At 37.5% G+C, this 25,386-nt stretch overlaps 1 protein-coding gene across 1 annotated transcript in view; it reads right to left on the bottom strand.

Moving 5' to 3' along the window:
• The window catches only part of LOC112914100 (eyes shut homolog), a 1,106,577-nt gene that overhangs the window by 101,801 nt on the left and 979,390 nt on the right, over nt 1-25,386 (bottom strand). Inside the window, 1 exon segment of the mRNA XM_072749029.1 lies at nt 18,054-18,226. Within this exon segment, the coding sequence (XP_072605130.1) occupies nt 18,054-18,226 (173 nt within the window).

Genomic DNA, 25,386 nt, shown 5'->3' on the forward strand with positions numbered 1-25,386 from the left:
AAGGTCTGACTTTGGCTTGGGTCATGATCTCAAGGTCCTGGGATTGAGCCCCTTGTTCAGCTCCCCAGTCACCAGGGGGTGGGGGGATGTTTTCTCCCTCTCTTTCTCCCTCTGCCCCTCTCCTTGTTCATGCTCTCTCAGTCACTCCATCAAATAAATAAATAAAATCTTTATAAATAAATAAATAAATAAATAAATAAATAAATAAATAAATGATATATGTTATTGTAAGCAAATTGTATCTCAATAAAATTATTATTTAAAAAAAGACAAATGGGGAACAGAAAGAACCCTTTTATCACAACACACATGACAGCCAAAATGCCTTTTTTCCCTAATTGCCAGGAACTTATTCAAACATAAAGCAAGAATAAACCATCCAAGTAGCATCATGCTGGCCAATGTTTAACAACTTTTCCAAGGGCATGGGGCCTGGTGAGGCAAGTCCTTATTTGCAGGGTTAGAACTTTTTTTAAAGTTCTATTTATTTAAGTAATCTCTGCACCCCACGTGGGCTTGCACTCACTACCCCAAGACTGAGATGGGAGATTGCCTCACGCTCCTCTGACTGAGCCAGCCAGCAGCCCCGCAGTGTTAGTTGTTTTTAATTTTGTAAATATTCCTCCGATGGCTGCTTTCAAGCTATTGTTAACAAAACTGGATCCAGCAAACATTGCATTCATGTAAAAATGGTCATGAAATATGAGTAAGAGATTTACAGAAATACAAGTGACACTGCTGAACCACACTTATAAATAAAAGAATGCAAATTAAAACAATGATGAGATCATTTTTAAAAATCCCAATGTGGCTAAAAAATTTTGAGAAAAGATACTCTCCTAGTCTCATATTTTGGTGGGAACACAAATTGTTTGAAGGGCAAGTTTGGCAAAATCTTTTAAGTTCGACATGAATATGTTATTCGACCCAATAATTACAGCAATAAAATACATGTCCTGCTGAATACTTCCTAGGGAAACAACTTCTCTAAGCTCTTGGGGGAACATAAGAAGTGAACATTTTGTCTTTTACAAAAAAGAATCTAAAGCCTCTAACAAAATGAAAAAAATAAAATGTAAAGTGATTCACACAAAGTTATCAGCAATAATATAGGCCATGATTAAAAGCATGAAATTCTTATGAAATATCAGTATTTGTTTAATGTAGGAACAAGAGGGAAAAAGGAAAAAAAATAACAAAATAAAAATGATCTATCAGAAATTAATGCTGAACAACGGCAACGTTGTTCTAAAAAATGGAAAGAAAATATCTAATCCACTTACATAAAAAATTCCTGTCTATAATGACCCTACCGGTAAGAAATGAAGGAGTGATTTTCAAAATAGTAACAGAAGGATTAGAGTTATTAGGATCCGTATTGTTTGGAGATTACTAATATATCCCTCAGTCAGCACAACTCACAAATGTAATGCAATTCATCCAGCAAATATTTATTAGTCTACTAAAACAGTAGGTGAAAATAATAGCATCTAATAACTTTGAGGGACATAAAGAAGAATCAGACATAATCCTTTGCTATAACTCAGTCTTGTACCAGTCTTTGATTTTTTTTTAATGAAAAGTATTTTTTCTCACTTTACTACATCCATTCCCACCTTTCAAAACAATAAATTTGAGGGTAAAGACTATATTTGTTTTTTATTCCCCATAGCATCTGATATGATGGCATTGCATCAGTTCACATGTAGCATTCAATCGATATTTGTTGACAGCACTGTTATACTGACAACAATTTAAAAAAAATGGAATATTTTATAAGAAAAATACCACACTTGGTTTTTTTTTTGTTTGTTTGCTTTAGTTTTGTTTTTCCCACATTTGAATACACTCTGGAACTGTCATAACTTTCATAGTGACCAGTTACGTTTTTGTTTTTCTACTTGCCTACACATACACTATTCTTGAGGATCCTGGTTTTGAAATTAAAAACAGTGTGCAAACTGATGAGGGTTTTCTGTTCTCAGTGGAGACATTTGTCATTGATTTTTTTTTCCCTTGCTACATAGGCAAAACTTGAGTCCTTCATCTGAAATGAGGCAGGTTTCAGTGAGCAATCTGTGAGGTAGATATGGAAAATAGATATCCAGACTGTGTTCTGAACAAGAAGCAAGAAAGGGGGGAAATATAGAAATATTGTGCTTATGATGCTACCAAATGACACTCTAACTTTCTGATTAGCCAAAGGGATGAAGTTAAGGTTGGTAATTTAGATGACTGATTTTTCTTGTATTTAGCTTTCTATTGAAGTAGAATACAGAAAAGTTTACAAATCAAAATAAAAAATGCAGAGTTCATCAACTGAACTCGCTATTTCCCTGTAGCCTCTTCCAAGTTAAGAATTGCTGGAATATGTTTGTTATTATTTTGTTTAGGACTTTGCTTCAATATTCATGCCTGGACTGTCATTTGTTTTTCTCGTCAAAGGCAATACCTAGATTGTGCTTGTCTCATGGAAGAAGTTGGAAGTTTTCCCCTCTTGTTTTATTCACTTGAAAAGTTTATGTAAAACTGGCGTTATTTCTTCCTTATATAATTAGAAGAGTTTGTCACTAAAGGCACACGAGTTTTGATTTTCTTAGCGGGAAGATTTTTCTTTAGGAGTTTTATTATGATTCATGTTTGTTACTTTTTCTTATGCTAGTTTTAAATAGTTTTGTTTTACTAAGATTTTATGGAGTTAATATAATTTTTCAAATATATTGACATGAAGTGGTTCATCAAATCCTCCTAATATCTGTATGATTTGAAGTGATGTTTATGTCTTACTGATTAAAAATTTTATCTGACAATTAGAATAACAGTCTCATATCTATAACTGGTTCTGATGCTTCAGATAATTTTTCTTTTCTTTTTTGTTTTTCAGTATGGTTTGTAATTTTTTGTTGAAAGCTGGACATGTGTCATGTAATAGGAACTAAAGTAAAAAGCTTTAGTGTGGGGTTTTGTGTTAATCTGACTAGCAGTTGGGCTTTATTTGATGTTTGGGGAAGCCACAGATGCCAGAGGTTTGAAATTGCTCTCGAGTCATTGTGTCTACTCTGTTAATTTTGAGTTTCCCTGGTCCTTCTCTTCAGTGATAGCATATCTTGTGGCTCTGTCTGTCGTGTCCACTGTTAGTACACTGGAGCCTTGCACCTGTGGTGGGAAGGTGATGATTCAGTTTCAGTCTCTTAGCAGGCTGTGTTCCTGTGTGACTTTCAGAAAATTTTTTTTAGCTTTTTTTCCCTCCTTAGGTGAGGCAGGAAGGCAAGAGGGGCTGAGGTAGGGAACACGCCATCTCTCAGGTGGAATAAGGCCCTAGTAAAGCCTTTTCCCCAGAAAGTAGGCCTCCCTTGGCTTTTGTCACACCTTGCTCTCCTGACTTTTTTCTTCCACCACTGACCTTCCTCAGTCTTCTTTTCTTTGCTCCTCTTTCTTCGATACCTACATTCTAAATGTTGTAGTTCCCAGAATGTAGCTCTCTATACATTCTCTTCATAAGTGATTCCATGTAGTTTTATGAATTTAAAATGAAATATCCCCTGCTTCTTTTTAAATTTTTTTTAAAAAAGGTTTTATTATTTATTCATGAGAGACAGAGAGAGAGAGAGAGAGAGAGAGAGAGAGAGAGAGAGAGATAGGCAGAGACAGGCAGAAAGAGAAGCAGGCTCCATGCAGGGAGTCCGACATGGGACTTGATCCCGGGTCTCCAGGATCTGGCCCTGGGCTGAAGGTGGCCCTAAACCACTGAGCCCCCGGGCTGCCCATCCCTTGCCTCTTTGACTTGTCCACTTACATATTCTACAGGCATCTAAAGCAAAACTAAACTCCTGTTTCCATGCCAAGCTTCCTCTTCTCACTTCTCAGTAAAGCATTCTATTATCTAAATCACTCAATCCAAAAATCTGGTAGCCATTTTTGATTCTTCTCATCCTCAACACAATCTACCAGTAAGTCTTATGAAAGCTACTTTCAAATAAAACTTGAATTTAGCTAGTTTTTTCCCCCACTCTGCTCAGAAAACTTCACTTCTTACATGAATTCTTGCATTAGCTACGTCTGTCCCCCTTCTTCTAGTACTCCTGACCCAAGTCATGGGTTATAAACACAAATCAAAGCAAATCACTCCCCTCCTTAAGCTCATGCCTTATCATTGGACACTGAAGAAAATCCAAACTCCTTACTATGACCTACGAAGCCCTGAATGATGTGGCTTCAACTTATTTCTCTAAAGTCACTTATGCCACCCTTGCCTTGTTCTTTATGCTCTAATTTCACTGGCCTCTTCAGAGAAGCCCTCCCTGACCACCTGTCCAAGCGGGTCCCACTCTGCTGTTTTTATCATGTCATTTGTTTATTTCTTCCACAGCGTCTGTCCTAATTTGATAATATATTTATTTACTTTTTGCCTGTAGCCTTTTTGGATTTCAAGTCTCATTGAAGAAGGTATGCCTGTTTTGTTTACCAGGTTTTACTAAGCACCTGGGATGGGCCCAGCACATAATAGGTTCTTATTTAGTATTTATCAAATGAATAAATTTTAGAATGAGTTTTCTTACAATTAAAATGACATAATTAAACCATATTTATTATCTCATAATTTTCCAGGTAATTTCTAATATTGAGTTTTTCACTTGGATACATTTTACTAAAAGTAAAGAACATTGATGTCAGATCTAATAAATTTCTGCACCAATGGGACAACTCATAACTGATAACACATCTTTGCAAGTACTTAGGTTTGTTTAGATAGCATTTTAATAACATGGGAAGACTTTGTCAATGATTCATAATTTTATACTACATCTATTATGCTTAAGAAGATTATTATTCATCGGTTATTATTAATTTATATTTTATAATTTCAGTCTCTATTGAAATGATCAGTAATCACTTCCATGATTAGTGCTTTAAGTACAGTGTAACTGAATCTGTATTTGAGACACTTGTGGGATTCAGAGTGACATAAAAGTTAAGAGCATAGCTTTGCCACAAACCAGCCATTCTTCATACTGGTTATTTACCTTAATTTTCAGTGTTCTCATCTAGAAAATGGGGATGATCTATAATAGCTGCCCTTTGTGCTCTTTTGAGAATTAAATGAGATATATAAAGCACTTAGAACAATGTCTTCATTGCAAGTTTAAATATCTGCTAACTCTGATTAGCTGCTTCATAATGAACTGTAATGAAGGAGACACAAAATAAAACAGCAGGAATAACTCATAACTGATTTTCCCTATTCTCAATCTAAGGGTTCTGATCAGAATAAAAAAAATGAAGAGGAGGATGATCTATTCAACTCCTTTATTAGCTGATGAAGGAAGTGAAGTGCAGGGAGGTGAAGTGACTTGTTGGATGTCACGCAGCTGGTTGTTTCAGATTTTGGACCTGGGTGTGGGTTCTGTTCTCCAGTGCAGGGCCTTCCCCTTATACAACACTAATAGTTTAATACTGCCAACTTCAGATTTCATCATCTATAAAGTGACATAAAGGCTTGTTAGTTAACAAAACAGTATTTATTTGAGTTTGCTGAAACAATGAAATTCATTAATTACAGCATGCAGATGTTAAAGAGTTGATAAGATGTGGCACCCTACTCCACTCTAGAGAATAAAGCGTGAAAAAAAGAGGTGGTGTTCTTTTGCTTTCCGTATCTAAGAATGCTTGGAGCAACACTTTTTTTCAGTTTTACCAAGTAGCACATTTGGGATATAATCATTTCTAAGTTTGTTCTTACAAAAGCTGCTTCTCTGGAAATAGGCTTTTGTCAAGGGGATTTTTTTTCTCAAGTTAAAATTAGACTTTGCTTAATACACCCATAATTTTGCAGCCCTTTGTGTATTGCACAGGTGTTCTGATATGCTCTTATTCCAACAGGGCAAATGTTGAATAACCATGAAAGCTTTTAGATGTTGGCAGAGAGGCACCTTAAGTCCTTTGATTTGCGGGATGGGAAATTGCATAAGCCCCTATTTGTCAGAACATGTGGAAGAGATGGCTGTTGATGCTTTCCATTTTCCTTTTGCCACACTGACTTAGACTAGAATTCAGTAGCTTAAAATATAGGCTCCTAAAGATGCACTTTCTTTCAAAGTATTTGTTTGTTACAACAAGTGATGGAGGAGAGAGGTATAATGGAGGAGGAAGCAGACGATGCTGTTAAGGGCTCTTTTAATCCACAAACAAAAAGACCTCTGGAACATATAATTCTTAAACATTTTGTTTTTAAAGCTTACATAGGCAATCAAACTTAACACACAGTGGATATGGCTATCTCAGGAAAAATCAACTCTGCCATGGTTAAGATAGCAACCCTGACAAGTACTTAGGGGACTCATGCAGCTGGGCAGCCACAGTGATATTTCTGCAGGAAATCCCCCTTTGGTGATAGCTGTCAACAAGGTGTGTGTTAAGCCGTCTACCTGGAGACTGACAGGGATACACTCCAATGAGCAGAATTATCAACCACTCACTCTGATGACAGCTTTTCTTTCTCTAGAGCTTAACATCTTCAGGGCAGAAAGAGCCTCACTTTAACAATTTCAAGTTGATTTAATACACAAGAACAAAAAAGATGAGATTCAAAAATACCCTTGGCCCCTTTAGAATGGCAGAGAGAATTACAAAATGTCATTTTTGAGACTGAATCATTAGGTGCAATATTTAGATTTGCCCTCTGGAAAAGACTGGATGTTCCCTGCCAGGTGTTAAGTCATGGATGCAAATTGAAATGGGCAGTAAAGTGCTGACTTTCAAAGAGCCATATTAACTTTACAAGGCACTAGTTATGCTCTGAAGTTATTGAGAATAGCAGAGTCAGGAAAGAGTTAATTCAATCCCTGCAAATCCCTTACTCAGGACAAAGTGCTTTCATTAGAACAAGGGAATTGAATATACCTATATTTGTCTATTGTTTAACCCATAGGAAAAGAAAACCTCTTAATTTAAAATAGATTAATAGGTGAGTGTCTGCAAGGTACTCTTTGTTCTACAAATTTTGAAATATCAGAAATGAAGAGGAAGCCCAGTTCTTTGTAAATCCCTACAACACATCCTACTTATAAAAATAAGGACTCAAGTAGCCCTTCGGGAATGATGGTTCACATTAAGTGATTCCTACATTTTGAGACATGAGCCATACTACTGATATTGGATGTGTAGAACTCCCTTTTGTACTTCACATTCACATTCAGGCTTTATAAAATCATCATTACAACCAAACAGGGATCATGACTTGATTATCTAAGACTGCTTACCCTTACCTTTGGATTTGTCCTTTATTTCTCAAGGGTAAGGGATGGGATAAGGCCAGGGAAAGCATATGGAATGCTAATATTGTAGAAAGCATGCATATGTTGGATACGTTGGATAGTCTTAATGCGACAAAGGTACATACTAAGTCAGGCTTTGTTTACAAATTATAATTAATTTTGAGACATATTATTTTTTCTCATTATTTCCCCAATTAATATTTGTTTCACAAATGCATAATGATAGGAATCCCAGAACTCATTTGCCAAGTCTTTTAATCATAGATATAAGACATGAGAGCATTGAAATGATCAGTTTAATTATTTTGACTAATCAATTCTACAGTAATTGATATGCTTTCCAAAAATGCTCCTTTGATGGAATAATGTTTTTCTCTAAAAACCTGTTTATCTGTCTGAGTTGACAAAATGATACCTCTTAAAGCGTCAATCTTTTCAGGTTTAGTTGTTCTTATCAAATATGTGAAATATAACTTGCATTTCCCCAATTATATGAATGGGAATTCATATTCACTGATTATGTGCTTCCTCATCAAAGTTGAATACTTTTAAGGACACTTAAATTATTGAAGGGTCATCATTTGCTAAGAGTACAAAGAATAAGAAAACAGTATCAATTCATTTGACTCATTGAGAAAAATGAAGACAAAACAAAACCCTAACTGATAAATGCATAGTATAATGTAAGCATTTTAATTTTTATTAAATTGCAATCAGAAAAAGGAGAAGTAGCTCCTACTTATTTTAAGTAGTTTAGGTCTCAGTGGCCTTATGTGACTCTTTGCATCTGGGAATGTCTACCACATATGAACACATTTCCAGAAAATGGCCATATGACATCTTATCCTTGACTTTCTATGATGGGATTGCTGCTGGCATTAGCAGAGGCACTTGTCACTCTACTCTCGTATCCATAGTCCTCTTGTTGCCTTCTTCACAGCTCAGTTAGAATGAGCTAAAAGAATGCAAATTTAAGTAAATTGAATTGTATTGGGGTGAGTGGGTGGCTTTAATGTACTTTAAGAACACGAATAAGTAGCTCTTGAATATGCCGCTCCATTGTTTCCTCTAACAATATCAACCAATTGGAAATAGATAATAAATTTTATATATATTAAATGTCCTAAACATTCCAACCAAAATTTGAAATAAGCTTCTCTAAATTAATTCTTTGAAATCAATGTAACTAATAAAAATCCAGGCCATGTTTGAAAGGGAATAGTCTAAATGAGTGGTCTGTAAACTTTTTAGATCATGGCCCAAATATGTTAATTTAAAATTGTTATTGGTATACAAATACACTAATATAATATGGACATCATAATACACAACAGTAGCAATTAAAAGATTAAGGCAAAAAAGAAAATTAATATACCACAGTGGAGTGTACATATACCACTTTGGGAACTACTGTGGTGTATTTTGTGAAATGCTTGTTCTATGAGACAGAAGAGCTCTTGGTTTAATGCTGTGTTATTAAAGGACTTCTCAGAGGCTTCACTGTGCTACTGATGTAGAAAAGACTTTTGGGATTGAAGCTGATGGCCAAGAAAGAAATTTTGAGATGTCTTTGGTGCAAAACAGTAGTTTTATTAAAGCATGGGGACAGGACCTTTGGGCAGAAAGAGCTGTGCTGGGGTCATGAGGAGTGGCCCATTATATACTTTCAAGTAGGGAGGGGGTTAGGGATATCCTAGGTCCCTAAGGAATTTTGAAAGCAAAGTTTCCAAGACCTTGATGGGGCTAGCTACTGTTGAGGAAAGGTCATTTATTACTGACTAATGAAACCTTAGTCAGGAGTCAGGTGGGTTGGTGGGTCATATGTTTGGGGAAATGATTGCCAACACATATCTTGAGGGGTTTAGAGATAAAGGAAATTTCTAAAGGAATTTTTATACGTTAAAGTAGACTTAACAGGATTCTGGAAGAGTGGAGGAGGTGGGGCTAAGATCGCCTTTTGCCTTAAGTAAAGTATCAACATCAGGGCAGCTGAGTTCTTAGAGGAAGGTCACTCTGCCTTGTCTCAAGAACTCGTCAGTGGGCAGTGGGGGGTAAGGACATTTAATTTTTCTTTTGCCTTTGTTTCCCACATCACTACTATACACTTGAATTCCTAAAAGGAGAACAGAGTACTATATACTATTTAAAAAAAGAGGCTGAAGTCAGGGAGATCTGGATTCCAGATTTACCCACCACCCATGAACTATTTTACTTTTGTCTGATTATTTAAATTCTCTGATCCTCAGGTTCTTTATCTGCACAATGGAAATGATGACATACCTCATTGGGTTATTATGTAGATCATATAGGAAGATGAAGGTAAAGTACTTAGCTGAGGGCCTGGCATATAGTGAGCACTTAGTAGATGTGAGTTCATTTCAACACACTCTTTTTTATGGGCCTTACAACACTGTGGACCACACTTTTTGAAATGTTCCAGATTAGATTATTCATTCATTGCTTGTTTTATTAGTTTACTTTTTCAATTTGACACTTATTGACTAGCTCTTAAGTAATAGGCATAATAGTAGGCTCAAGGTAAGAGCTTAGTTGAATATTCTGTAGAACTTTCAAATTTTCATTTCTGCAAAAACATGAGAGCCTACCATATGTCAGGCAACATTTGCTACTCCACAGGTATGGTGATGGCCAAGGCAGATGTGATATCTACCATCACAGAGCTGACTGTCTGAGGGAAGGACTCACACGATACATAGCCAACATTTTAAGGATAAATACAAGGTAGTGTGAACTGACAGAGGGTGTAAGGTGGGGGCTACAGAATGAGGTGGGATCTGCCATGTCAGGTCTGCACTTTCTTTCAAGCAGTTCTTACCTCATCCCAAGAGACAGAGGAAGCTATTTTCAAGCACAAAGTCATAGGATGACAAAATATTCCAAAAGACAATGTGAGTGTCAGTGGAAATAGACAAACAAAAAATGCCTTGAACTGAGTAACTGCTAATCACTGTACGGAATGGTAGGCAATTTACATCACACACCGGCCTCCATCACTGTTTATTTCATTCCTCTCTATCAATAAATTCCATTGCCTCTTCATAAAATGTTGACTTTACAGTCTTTCACGTAGCATAAATTTACCCAGACTCTAGTCAATTTTCTGTTTCTGTGAAGAGTTTTCTAATGTACAGCAAATGTGTTTGTGTTCTCCATTGCTTGGTAACTGGCAGGTGCATCACATTAGCATAGCTCTTAAACCAACCAAGCATAACCTGATAGGTGTGGTAGGATCTGACAGTATTCATTTGATACCAAAAAATCGACTCTTTGTGGGGGGCCCTGGGCTGACAAACCTGCAAAGTTCAATTCTCTGGCGAGCTGTGGGATAAACTGCAGAGGTCTACGTTTCTGCAAATGTCTACAAAATCAATTTGCCATAAATATATTCAGGAGAGACAATTCTACTCCTGTGTGCAGTCTATCCATTTTAAAGACATTTTTAATAAGCAGGAAATGCTTGTGTGGGGAGGGAAAATTCTGTGAGGTTGCTAAACAATGACAAAGTGCTGAATTGAACAGAAGGAACATTTGGTCTTTGCAGTTTAGTGTTCTACTGATGGTGTTCCAGAGGTAAATGGTTAGCAAGAGTTTGATAGTGAATATTCTTTGTTCTCTGTTTAAAAGCAGACAATAAAAAAATATAAAAGCAGACAATAATAGTTGCATGCCTTCCTAGGAATTGAGATGTGAAAATCTACAAATTAATTTGATTTTTCATTTAGTGTGATTGTTACAAATTGCCTCATGGGGGTACTTTTAAAATAAGAGGTAATGTTTCATAAGTAAGATCTAAAATATGCTGTCTTATTATTTTTTTAATTTGCAAAAATATCATTTTCATTTTGCTGCTTGCTTTGGTATTTCTTTTACGGTATTAGAATAATGTTCATACCATACTTTTATTGGGTTGCAAAATATATTTTATAAAGTTGTAATTTATTAAATCTCCTAGACTGAAAGAAGATAAATAAGATACAAGAAATCCTGTACTTTCTCTCTCTTTGAGAAGGAATTGAAGAGCTTATAAATAAAATCAGAAATATTTGAGAAAACATATCAGGATATAAAGTTCAGTAACCATATCAGTAAGTATGAAGTTTAGCTACATATAACAGAAAATGTATAACAAAATAGTAGAGATTTAAGGAAAATAGATTATTTCTCCCTCATTAACAAAAATGTGTGACATTGGACAATCCCTGAATGGTATGGTGTGGTTCCAGAGTTATCAGGGACTTAATTAAGCTTTTCCATCTTTTTTGCTTCATCATGGTAGCATGTATATTCAGTTTTCAAGGTTGCTTAAGATCCTAGATGACTTCTGGAATTTGAGTCACCTCTTACACATTATAAGCTTAGAATGAACCTAAAAAGAGGGTCCCTGGGTGGCTCAGTGGTTTAGCGCTGCCTTCAGCCCCCCGCGTGATCCTGGGGTCCTGGGATCGAGTCCCACGTCGGGCTCCCGGCATGGAGCCTGCTTCTCTCTTTGCCTGTGTCTCTGCCTCTCTCTCTCTCTCCCTCTCTCTCTGTCTGTGTCTCATGAATAAATGAATAGAATCTTAAAAAAAAAAAAAAAAAAGAATGAACCTCTAAAAAGAATCAAGGGTGGGAGTCATGTCGCTCTTCAGGAGTTTTCCCAGAGGTCAGTACAATCCTCGAACACTTCTGCTTATATTCACTTGCCATAACTTAGTTCCATGGCTGCACTCTGTTTTAAGGGAGGCCGGGACATTTTAGTTGGGCACATTACTGCCTCCAATACAATCAGGGATGCATTAGTAAGAAAGGAGAGAATAGATTGTTTGAGAAACTGGTGGCTCTGCCAGAACCAATATAATTCCCCAAGACAAAATACCTTACTATCTTGTTTTTAATAGGTGTGTGTGTGTGTGTGTGTGTGTGTGTGTGTAATATAACTAAACCCAACACCACTCATTGCTAGGAAGAAAAATGCCTTCAGAGAAAGATGACAGAAGTAACTAGAGACACATGAGCAATTTCTAAACCTAATGAAAGACTTCGACTAGGAAACATCTTTCCCAGATATACACACACACACACACACACACACAGACTCATTCGCTTATAAACACAAACTAGTAGTAATAATTATTGGAACAAGAACTGTAATTTTGCTCTGCAGCGACTGCCACTTGCACAAATGAAAGAAAGGTGTTAATTCAACGCAGTGGGTGGGATTGCAGGAGTCCATCAAAGCTATTTTTCAAGAACGTTTCAGTGTACAATAATATGTATATTTATTTTAAGTGCTGCTTTTTCAGCTGTGCCAATCTAACTTTTTTTCTTTGCAGATGCTGAAATAGAAAAAAAGGTGAAAGGCAGGAGGTGTGAACCTTCCAACTGAGCAAAAGGAGAGGCAATTCCCTCAGTTCTTAAGGAAGAAAAAAATGCAGGACACTAAAAGGTTGCCTTCAACCCAGAACAAGAGGAATCACTTTCCTGAGTGCTTTCTTGTGTGGCCACAATCACCCCTGTCTCCTTGCTTCCCTCTGGGATTGGGCTTGATCCTTTAACATTTCTTTGTAACCAGGAGCTAGAAAATAGACAATTTAAACATGGAGGGAAATGAGGGATATTGAGACGGGTTGAACAGCAGGGTAATCAAACAGCTGTTGAGTCGGAGAGAAAAAGCTGGATCATATCAGAGTGGATGCTATCAAAAGAGTTACGAGCTTACATGACAGAAAATTACATATACTTGAAATATGCCATTACAAAATGCCAGCCTGACATTAAGCTGCTTTATAGAGGTATCATGTCCTTAAATAGCCTGGTGATTATCTGTATCCCTGGAGCGTTGCTTTCCTACCTGACTTTGTAATACCCTGGCTTGTCTCTAATCACTGCAAAGAATGTCACAAGTTAGAAAAATTCTTAAAAAGGAAATTAATTTTGATCTCCTTTGACATTCTAGAGTTTTCTTTTCAGGTAGGATGGAGATCCAGCCCTCTTTCCCACAGTGACAAGATGTGGTAGTTTTCTGTGGGGTCAGAGTCTTGGCTTGAACGCTCTTAAAAAAAAACACACACAAAAGCATTTTCTATGTGTCCAGTGATATGTGAAGCAATTTACATGAGTCATCTCATTTATTTCTCATGAACTCTGTAAGTTAGGTTCTATTAGTAGATTGTTTGAAGTCGAAGCACAGAGAGACCAAGTGACTTGCTCAAGGTCACTCTGCAGGCTATGCAGCAGGGGAGTCGGGATTTTAACCCAGCGATGAGGATTCCAGGGTCTAGGCTTTCAGGCTACATGTTACACTATTTTCTTCAAAAGCCATGCTCCATTGACAGGCGCAGCAGGCTGGGAGGATACAGTAAATTAAGACATATTTTTAGAAGAGACACAGAGAGCAAGAAACAAGATAAAGCATTCCCCCCTTTGCCTTTAAAATGATGTGGTTAAGAAAACAAGAAGAGCTTATTCTTGCATATAGGAAGAGGCAACAGGAAGTGTGAATGAGGAGCACGAATGTGGAAAGTAAAGCACTTTACAAAGGAAGGCAGCTGTGAATTTTCCATTTGCAGTGTTTGTTTATTTTGGCTCCTGTCATCACTGCCATGATTGCCCCGGGATGAATTCCCCAGTGGAAACATCAACAAGGTAGGAAACGTCATAATTATATTTCCTATTATCCTCCAAAGAATCTATTTAATATGGTAGATATGGCTATAATCTGAAAAAAAAGTGCTATGTAGCAAATACAACTGCTGATAAAACTGGCTGATTTTTCATCCTCTGGTATTAACAAAAAGGCAAAGATAAAAAACGGAGTTTGGAGTTTGGATATTATTCTGTGCCTTTTCTCACGTGTGGTTGCAACTGGGCACCACCTATGCTTATCGGTTTGCTCTATGCTTTTCTCTATTGAATAGATACATATTCAGTATGTTCTAGAGAATCTCCTGAAGGTCAGATTGGTAACAGTGAATGGTCCAAGAAATGATATGGGACACTACCCTGTACTAGTCGGGGGAGTAAAGAAAGCCTTGATGTTTGCGGATGCAAAGATGGCTCTTGGAGGGAGCTGCCACTTTGGGCATTTTTGTGATTGTTACTGGAGTGTTGATATGTTAAGCTCTCTTTCCTCCTATTGATCTCCAGCTTCTCTAGCTCTTTTGCTTATCTGAGATGCTTGCAAGAGCTTGCACTTTTGCTAGTTTTGTATGGCAATGTAGAAGTGTGGGAAAATAAGGTCCCGCAGGGGAACCCTCAGTTAAAATGAACCAGGAGTCAATGGTTAAATGCATCTCTCTTTTGTCCTGTGAGCAGGCAATTGTCGGAATCATCCTATACATTTCCTCCTAAGATCAGACAATGTTGTCATTTTAGACGGTTCCTCATAAGGTCTCAGAATCGAGCACAATTGGCCACAGTTCAACCCCATAGGACATCTTTGTACTGACTTTCTCCCTTTCCTGTTGTATTCCCTCCAAGTCTCCACTTCGCTCCAGTTTCTCGAGATCGTTTCCAAAATAAACTGTTGAATGCAATTCTTTATCCAGGTTCTGCTTTGATGGGAGATCTAAGCTAAGGTAATGTAACATCACCAGAGGAACAATATCTATGGGCTGAAAGATAATGTGGGAGGGGTGTTTGGGGACGGTATTGGCATTTCACATGGCCTTCTCTCCTTTACCAGATCCGTAAATAGTGGAACTCTGGTTCTTGGCTCTCTTCACCTCTTTGTCTACACTTTCTTCTTAGATAATCTCTGATTCCATGGTGTTAACCACCACCTCTACTTTGATGACTCTCCAAATTATATCTTTAGTCCTGAACTCTCCTATGAGCTTGAGCATAATTTACCCAATTGCCTATATATATCTTCTCCGTTTGGATATCTAACAGGCATCTTTTTCTTCATCTGTACACAATAAAACTTGTTTATCTCCCAATAATGCCCTATAAAAACCCTGTTATACTCTGAACCCTCCTCATGGCACAACAATAAAATAAAATACCTATAGTCCAAACAAATAAAATAAAGAACTCTAGATGTTCTTGTTCAGCCCTTCTCACACTCTTTTCAGCAAGTTCTGTCACTACTATCTCCAGAACAGATCTCAAGTTCACCCACTTATTTCCATCTCCACTTCCCTGGTCTTAGGCAAAATTATCTTTTGTCAGGGTCACTGACAAAGCCTTCTAAAATCAATATTCTGCAGTCAGAATGATTTAAACAAATACATACACATCACCTGCCTCTTTAAAACCTTCCAATGGCTTCTTAAGGCACTTAGAAATAAAAATCTAAAACCTTCCCATGTGCCTAAGACCCTTTATGATGTAGGCCCTGCTCATGTCAGATACAGTTTTCTCCCTTGCTCTCTTATGCTCTGCTAGAGCAGCACCTTTTCATTCTTCAAAAAGCCCGGGTTCTAGCTCTTTTCAGAGTCTTTCATTTTTCTGAAACTTCTGCTTGAATAGTTGTTTTCTTGGTTTCATATGTCCTATTTCTTATTCTTTAGGCTTTAGCATAAATCTCTACTCTTCTGGAGTCATTCTTGTCAAGAGCACCTGCCTGGAAGAGTACCCTTCTCCCTAGTTACTCCCTACACTCCTTATTTATTTCCTTCATAATTCTTTTCTTAAACTTTATACCGCGTTGTGAGCTGTTTTATTTTCTTTTGATCTTCTCAGCTAGAAGGTAAGCTTCATGAGGGCAGGAATCTCAAATTGCTCTGGCACTTTTGTGGAATATATTAGTGAAAGGGTTAATTATTTTGAGAAATTCCTCTGGATGGGTGCACGTATGAATGTCTTCTTACCTACAATGAAACAAGGAGACTAATAAATTTTGCTAATATCTCCTGTCTCAATAATCCATTAATCTCTGGATCTCTGGAGCCCTAATACGAGTAAGAGATGGGAATAAACAACTTTTTTGTAAATATGGGAAGACATGCTTATAAATCTTCACTTCTTGTGGTGCCTGGGTGGCTCAGTCAGTTAAGCATCTGACTCTTGATCTCAGCTCAGTTCTTGATCTCAGGGCCATGAGTTCAAGTCCCTCACTGGGCTCCACACTAGGGGTGGAGCCTACTTAAAAAAAAAATCTTCATTTCTTATTTCATGTGATCAGTCTGATTTTCAACTACGAAGCAACACTGATGATTCATCCTTCAGTAATCAAATTTTTTTTGTGATCAACTGCATTTTTCAATAGCTTTTACCTCAATAGAATGAATGGTTCTATTTTTATTTGAAAGGTAAAACTTCAATTCCATTGGGTGTACAATGCCTTTTCTATTATAAAAGTGACTTGGCTAACTTCTGATATAATCCTGCCACAAAGAGAATGAAACTCATTGTACTTCTTAACTTCCCCTCTTCCAGCTAAGTATAAATCCATTGTCCCAATTCCCTTAAAGATATATATTATCAAAAATTTCAATACCTTTTAGTCACAAATTCTTCTTTATCTAGTTTCAGTTTTCATACCTGTTAAGTCAGGGTGTGGTGCTCTAGCTTTTTGAGGAGTCAGGACAGGTTAGATCGGTTTGTTTCATTTTGCACCTGGGGCATAGTGACCTCTGCTCACTTTGATAACCTTACTCTAGAATTCGGTAACAAATACCACTAACCCCAAAGAGGTAGTAAGCTTTGTTTTTTTAAATTTTTATGGTAGAGGGCACCGGAGTGCCTCAGTCAGGCGAGCATCTGACTCTTAATTTTGGCTCAGGTCATGATCTCAGGGGTGTGAGCCTGAGCCCTGTCAGACCTCAGGACTCAGCAGAGAATCCGCTTGAGATTCTGCACCCCCTCAAATAAATTAAATCTTAAAAAAAAACCAATAAATTTTTTATGGTGAAAATAAAAATGAAACAAGTCCAATCCTGAGTTGATGAAATATTAATACCAAATACTTTTAATTATCTCTAGAAATATTTATTTCTCTATATCAAAGCTAATATTACCTTCTTAGGCAAGTTACTTCTTAAAACAATCTTATATTATAGTATCTTGTTCTTTTTTGTGATTTAGGATTTCCACATACTAGATTTTCCTAAGGAGAGGCCCATGGATATTATTTGTGATTTTTGTTCCTTGCTATAAAATAACCATGTCATGGGTTTTTAATATGTCTGTCTTTGTTTAAAGATAACAACAACAACAACAACAACAACAACAAAAACTGGTCTACAATATCTAGATCTGTTAATATTGTGTCCTCAGTTTGCCAAAATGAGATAAAATATTTTGATTTTATGTATTGCATCTGATTTTCCTTGTTACTCTTTGAGCATTAGAATGACTTTGAGGGGATCCCTGGGTGGCTCAGCAGTTTGGCGCCTGCCTTTGGTCCAGGGCACGATCCTGGAGTCCCGGGATCGAGTCCCATGTCAGGATCCAGGCATGGAGCCTGCTTCTCCCGCCTCCTGTGTCTCTGCCTCTCTCTTTCTCTCCGTGTCTATCATATAAATAAATAAATAAATAAATAAATAAATAAATAAATAAATCTTTAGAATTACTTTGAGATTTTATAATACAGAGATTTTCTGTAGTCTAACCTCAGGGAACACTCATTACCTCCTTTGTAATTACATGATGGCTGTGAGAAATACCTGCTCAGTGATCAGTCTCATTAATAGGTCTTGTCTGGATTGACTTGAAAAGAACCAAGGAAAAGATTAGACATTTTTGATCAGTCAGGTGCTGTCTTTGGTTCCTCTGAGTGACTTGTCTACTCCTCACATCCTTTTGCCCACACACCATGCTTAATAATGCTCCTACCGTCCTTGCAGAGGAGTCCAGACCTCCCATACGGGCAGAGGCAGACAATATCTGTCCTGGATTTAGGAACACAGGTGGCACCATTTCCACATGGGTTGTTTTCACAGGTTGCATACTGGCACATCTTGCCTGAGTACAGCCGTGGACACTCACAAAACCAGTTTCCATTATCACTGAGGAGGGAAAAGGAATGATACAACCAGTAAGAAAACAGTTGATCTTTCACACACAGGCACAAATACACACACAAATAAAATGAAAACTGCAGCTTGTCTCCCCCCTTTCTCTTTCTGTCTTTCAACTTTAAAATATCTGTAGCTGTGTACTTCACATCGAAAGAAGACTAGCAGCCTTATAGTTTGCCTGAAGCCATGAGTTCTATTTTAAGCCATCTATTTTTATTTTTGAATTATCTCACCTTTTGTTTCTCACTGGGTGCCTTTCTAGGACTTCATTAAATATGTGTGGCGTTGCCTCAGTAAAGTGCTTCAAATGTATATTAGAAGAAAACATCTTAGAGGAGAATTTCAAGCTGGGGATAAGCTTTTTCCACTGAGGACAAAGTCTTCCAGAAGCCACCCTTGAGGTAACTTGGAAAGAAAAGCACTGTGGGGAGCCGTAATGACTAAACATCTCTCCAGCTTCAAATATGGCTTGGTGGCCCCAGGCTGAGAGTGTCTGTGAAAGCAGAGCTGAAAACTATGCTCACCTGCTGGGCAAGCCTTCTTCAGGGGGGAAGGTGACCTGAAATCTGGTATTTCTGCCTTCCTTGCATCTATTCCCCCCTCTTTTAAAGTAAAAGTAGCCCCAGCTTGCCTTTGCGGACCACTCCTCCACCATTCTTAGCCCACGCTGGCCTGGAGGGCAGAGCCCCACTCCTGGTGTCAATCCCAGTGATTAGTGCAGGATGGACCCAAGGCCAAGACAGCTGACGGCTTTCTCTGTAGACATTACTACTCTGGTAGCTGCTGGTAGTGTTTGCCGGTTCAGAGGGGAGAGCATGGCTAAGAATAGATGATAGATGCCTAACAGTGCAAATGTAAGGGACTGGAGCAGGTAGATGGTTGATATTATTTGGGTACTAGATCCAACGGTTACTCTGTAGTAATGCGAACCAGTGGTTGGTTGGTTTGTTTATTTATTTTAAAGATTTTATTTATTTATTCATGAGAGACACACACAGAGAGAGAGAGAGAGAGAGGCAGAGACAGGCAGAGGGAGAAGCAAGCTCCATGCAGGAAGCCCGACATGGGACTCGATTCCAGGACTCCAGGATCAGGCCCTGGGCGGAAGGCAGTGCTAAACCGCTGAGCCACCGAAGCTGCCTGAACCAGTGGATTTTAACCCCCTTTTTAATCTTCAAGCCAGTTTGAATGGGGGTTTTGTCGCTTGCAATTAAATGAATACTATTTAATATTGATGCCCTTTTTTCCCTTTATTGCTTTAGCCCACACATCTTGCCATGTATGAATCTTTAGAGTTTTCCCCTTTGCTTATATCTTATCTTCTAAACACAACTGCTAACTCTTAAGGATAAGTGCCAGCATGGTCCCCAAAATTAGGATGCCAGCATCTTTTGTTTCATGACTCAGCCTCCCAATCTACTTGCAGATCTTGCCCATACCAGAGAATTTTCCGCTTGTGGTCTTTGTAGTCTCTTCATACCTTCTTTCCATCTTTTAATTCTCTTAGTCCAAAATAAATTAACTTGCAGGAAAGTATCAGATTCTTTCCTACTAATGAATACCTGATTTTGAAATTGGAAGAGCTTCCCTTTCCAAATATGTATGTATTTTCTATTAATTCTCTATGTTAATGGGATGAAGCACTCTGGAGAGAATTTATGTATTAGATAGCAGGTAAATCTAGCTTTGGTGGGTGAGGCTTTGAGACCTTCAGACTTTGCTGACATGGAAGGTGCTAAACATGAGAGACCAGTAATTTGCTCATTTTATAACTTTCATGGCAACTTGCATAGCATTTTACACTTACTAGACAGATATAGAATCTCATAGGTTTTCATAGGTGGGAAGAAAATCAAGGATCAATGTCATTAATATGGTTATTAAGGCACCCTAAACAAACTCTTTTGTTTTGGAGCTTACAAACCAGAATTTTGAGGACCCTTGAGCCAGTGCTGTTCCTTCTTGCCTGAAAATAGTGGTAAAAGTGTAGCCAGACCACCTGGCAGGGACAGGTGTGACTTCAAGTGTTAGGTTGGAACTTAATGTTGCTTGGGGCCATGGATAAATCCCATGTAATTTCACCTCCACTCATTTAATGTGGAATTAAAAGCTCAATATTAAGCATCTGGTATTCTGGGATAAAGTCTCAGAGTATAACACTCCTGAAAGCTGTATTCTGGAAGGATCAAATTAGTCTTTTTATAGCGAAGGAGAATGCCACATATATGAAAGATAAACGAATCTAAATATTGATTGATTTAAGTGCTTGAATCATATAGACCCACCCAGATTTGAAATGCAGGAAAGATGTTTTTCTGTTACAAATCGAGGAAAGCACTAATTTTAATCATATCCTATTGATCAATCAAGCCTCATTTCCTTTTTGCTTTCATCAGGTGTTGGAAGAAGTTGGTTGTTATAAATTCATGCGGAGATGACTAACCGCGTGCATCTGTACATCAGCAGGCAGCTAGAGCAGAGACAGAAATGGAAATTCTCTAGGAAATGCTACATGAAACGGGAAGATCACCTTATCTGGCTGACCAGGAGCAAGTGTCCAGAGCCCTCTTGCCCATCTTGATATTCCATTAGCATTCCATTAGAAAGAGTCCACATTAGCCAACTGAAATTTTAAGCCAGATGGTGAGGCGTCTATATATTTCACTTCAAATTGTACCCTCAAATTCCAAAATATATCCTGGAGTGCCAGATATTTCATCAATAGTTTTAATAAAATCTTTTTTTTTTTTTTGCCACCAGCTGTATTAATCTGGACCAAAAGTTTTCTCCCACTCACTCAGATCTTGCCAAAGATGTCATTACTATATCTCAACTTCTTCAAAAGCTAGCAAGTCATCTATGTTTGCTGTCACTTAGGTCAAATGACACCTCTCCACACCCTGAAGCAAATAGCAGTGTTGACCAAGAAAGTCAGTGCCTGGAGGTTGAAGGACCTAGGTAACAGACCAAGTTTGGAAACAATGATTAAACCAGTGTCACCTTCCTTGACCCAATTTACTTTAAATTTTGTAATATCACTGTGAATTTTTTGGAAACAAAAAAACCCTAATTTTTAAATTAGTTATGAGGGAATATGTTTATAAGCAATACAGTTTTTTAAATGTGAAAAAGTTGTAAAAATCTTACCCTTCACAGACAGACCTGGGAACCATATAGAAAACCGTTTTGCAAATCTTCCTCTAAGAAGGTCTGGGCACTTTTCTGAATTAAAAGTAGGTCTGAGAAACATTCCAGATATTGGTGAAGTTCTTACCTGTAGACCATAACACTGTATTTATTGCCAATTGCTGTCAATCAATATTTGTTGTGCACCTATGTTGTGGACAGAGCCATGTGCCATGGAATAATGCTTCTGTTCTTGTTTAGGAAGACAATATAAGTGCATGAACTAATCTTTGTAAAATACAGCATAGGTATCTGAAAAGGGAATTTAGGCAGTAGGCAAGGATTTTAAGGCCTTCGCTCTGTAATATGCGGATTCAAATGTCAGTAACTTCTAAAAGCTGCTCTGACAACTGGCACCACAGAATGTTACCAGTGAGTCATCCATGTGGCTTTTAAAATGCAGATTCCTATGCTGCCCTTGCCTTCTGAGATGCTGAGTTAGGAGATGGAGGGTGAAGCCCAAGATTCTGTGTTTTAAGAATGTCATCATGTGACCCTCTTACAAGGCCTACTTTGTGCAAAAGCCAGATCCCCTGAGACATATTTTCTCCCCAGAATAAAAGCTTGATGGGTATTAGTTACTATTGTGTCTAGAAGGATGCCAGGGCATTATAATTTTCTCTTTTTGGGCTATGTTTTAGCTTTTGACTAATGTCTATCTGAAAATACAATATTTTTCCATTAAAGTACACATTTTAGAGGATTTTTTATTTTACTAGGACCATATATGGGTATATGGTCTACTGCATGTATATTACACTTAACAATATATGGTAGGAAAACATTCACTCAGTCATTTTAAAGCTTAGTTAAAAAAATACTACCTATCTAAGTGTATGCAAACATCTGTATACTTTGGCATTGTAACTATTATAGCATTTTCAATTACAAGTCACAATATGGTTAGCATATCAAATGACTGTCATTAAGTTTCTATGGGTATTAAAAATTATCTTTAGAAAATTTAGCTGAATACAAAAATCAGGATGCTGGCTTGAAAAGGATGCCCCTATTTACATAACAGCCAGATGCCTGAAAATTTTCAGAACTAAAAGGACTCCTGCATGTATTAACTTAAAAAAATAAATAACTCTTCCTGCACTCTTTGTAGCTAATGGATCATTAGCGGATTTCAAAGTTGACCACCCACGGTGTCAAGAGAGGGATATTCTCGGCAGGAAAGGGAGCAGAAATGAGTCCTTATGAATAATGTCTTTAGGTACTTTTAAAAAATAAAATTACTATTGGCAGAAATAACCCATCTCTATGTATAGGCTCTTCTATTTATAGCACCACAGCATAGGCTTGAGAATGTAAATGAGATCCCAAGTAGTTGTGGTTCAAGTGGAACTTTCACTCTTTTTTCATGAATTTCCCACCACCACAGTAAGAGTCTGCTGATTACAAAGCAATATGCCCCCCAACCCTCCCACCCCACCCCCATCCCAATCTTCCTTACAATTTTTGAACTCTTTTCAAGTGAGTTGTCAGCTGTGTGGGGAGACTCGAGTGTCACATCATCCACAGATAGTTTGTTTTTAAGACAGAGCTGCCTAAAAGGATGCTATTTCTTGGAGTAAGGCATCATCATCATGAACATTTTTCATTTTTTTTTGAAAGTAGCCAAATGTGAAAATAATAGAAAAAAACCCAAAATTTTCTTAAGGGGACCTAGAAAGTGAACTTAAGGAAACACAGTCTGTATAACATACCCATGGTGGGGGAGCTCAGGGAAAATGTCCTTCAGTTTCCAGGAGCTTTTTGCTTTATGTGAAAAGATTTTATTAAAGGTAGAAACAGAGAAGATGAAAAAGGATATGAGCAGTAATAAAAGAGAATTACATGTGAAGAAATACTACACAAAATAGGGATGATTCACAACAATACAAAATATTTTTGTTCTTGTTCTAGGATCTGTCCAATTCAATCCTGTGCATATTTTGTGAAGGAAGATTGAATTTATGTTATAATCTCTCTCTCTTTCCCCATCTTCCTGCTCTCTCTTAAAGCCATGGTTCACTTTATGAAAAGTTCTTCGTTGGTAGCGAAGGATGATCTGAAATTTCCTTCCCAGCAAGAGCAATCTTTTCCATTTCTTTTGCCATGGGACTCACTAGTCCTTTTGAAATGGAGATACAGCTTTGCTTCCAAGAGAGGAGCCTCAGAAAATACCAAACCCCAAACAGGGAGCTAACATGGTAAATGTGGCCATAACCCAAATAACTTAAATGAAATACACATAAGAATGTGTCTGGAACAGTAGCTGGCATTGCTCAGCTAGCTGCTCATTATGTGATAGGGAAAGGAGGTGGGCATAGATAAAACATACAATTAATTGAATCCGAATCAGTTAATGGTGGGGTAAGGGCAAACAGAAAGGAGTCTAATAGAAAGAGAAGTGGGTTGGGAAAAAAGCATGAGGTAGAGGGTACCAGTGGGTGAGAAAAATAAAAGAATGCATTGATAATTGTTGAATGATTATATCATTTCACACGTCTAAAATTACCTCCCCCAATTAAAAAATATCTCAGGGTTTTAAGATTAGACTTTGTGACCAAGCAATAATTTCATAATAGATTTTCTTACTCTGTGTTCATTGCAAAATTAGCTGGTCTCCAGTCTCCTGTACTGGAAGGGCAATTTGGGCAGGATTTAATCTAACAGAATCAGTAAATGCAGTGCTTATGAAGCTCTGGAGTTCTCAGATAATTTCCTGTGAAGATAATGTGCCTATTTTGAGGCTATTTAAGGCTGGAAGAGTTGGTTTAAGCTTTTAAAATGCTATTTTAGCTCCTACTAAAAAGAAACAAAAATTCTCTTAAAATATTTAAGTCAACAAAGTGCTGTTTCACCCATTCCCTTGACCTCACTAATGTTCACATACACACAATTTCTACTCAGTGGTTTCCATGGTGAATGCAACTGTTGCCAGGGAGGTGGAAACAGTACATGCAGCGTTGATGATTGTTCTTTTCTGATATTAAGAAATATTTACAAAATTGCTGGGGGAGGGATTTATTCCTCACACACATAAGGAATAGTAAATAACTCCCTAGAAAGATAAATATTTATAAACATGGAAACATTCTTTATGAACATTGCCACATTCCTACATTGAATTTGCAACAAGAAATTTAATTTATTCCAATTTCTCACTTTCATCAAGTGTTTATGCTTTAATTTCATATGGGGAAAAAGCAAGACATTTAGAGGAGTTCTTGCCTCTAAATATGTTGATGCATCAGACTTGCTCTCAAACTACAAGAAAAAGGGGGGACATATGGAATTGTCCCAAACCTCATTATACAGAGTCAATGCCCTCAATAATTATAGATCGGAGACTGCTGACTAGAAACATGTTTAATGCCTACCCCTTGAACCATGTGGTATATTTAGCTTATAGTTCTGAGGTCCCGATACTAGGTTTGCTATACAATTATAAGGAACAATATAAAATTTGCCACTCAATGTTTGCCCATATTATAAGAAATTATTTCCTCAATCCCAAACCCAGTTCAGAACCTCAAGTCATGCAGCTTCCTGCCTGTAGCATATACTACACATTTGTATTAGCCCGGGTAACATTCCCAGTTCATTGGCAAAACGTTTCCATTAATTTTGACTTTGACTCCTTTCCTCTCACAAAACTGGTTGTTCAGATCTTTCCTAGTCTCTAAGCCTTGTGTCCCACATTCATGTGAGATGACTTCATTTCATCCTCTATAGAAAGATAAAATTGTGGTCATCAATACCAACCCTTGACTTCCCACATCATCTCTTGCACTTATTTCTCCACCCTTCTTTCTTTTTATACTATTAAAGGGTTTTAGGCAGATAAATAATCCTAGTGTGTTTTAGAATTGTCTTTCTGAGGCTACGGTGTGGAAAATGTACTGGAGGGACAATGAGAAAAAAAGGGATGCCCTTTCTTCTCTTCTTACTCCTGTTGGGCATATGCAAGA

The sequence above is a fragment of the Vulpes vulpes genome, chromosome 1 (genome assembly GCF_048418805.1).
Source record: "Vulpes vulpes isolate BD-2025 chromosome 1, VulVul3, whole genome shotgun sequence".
NCBI lineage: Eukaryota > Metazoa > Chordata > Mammalia > Carnivora > Canidae > Vulpes > Vulpes vulpes.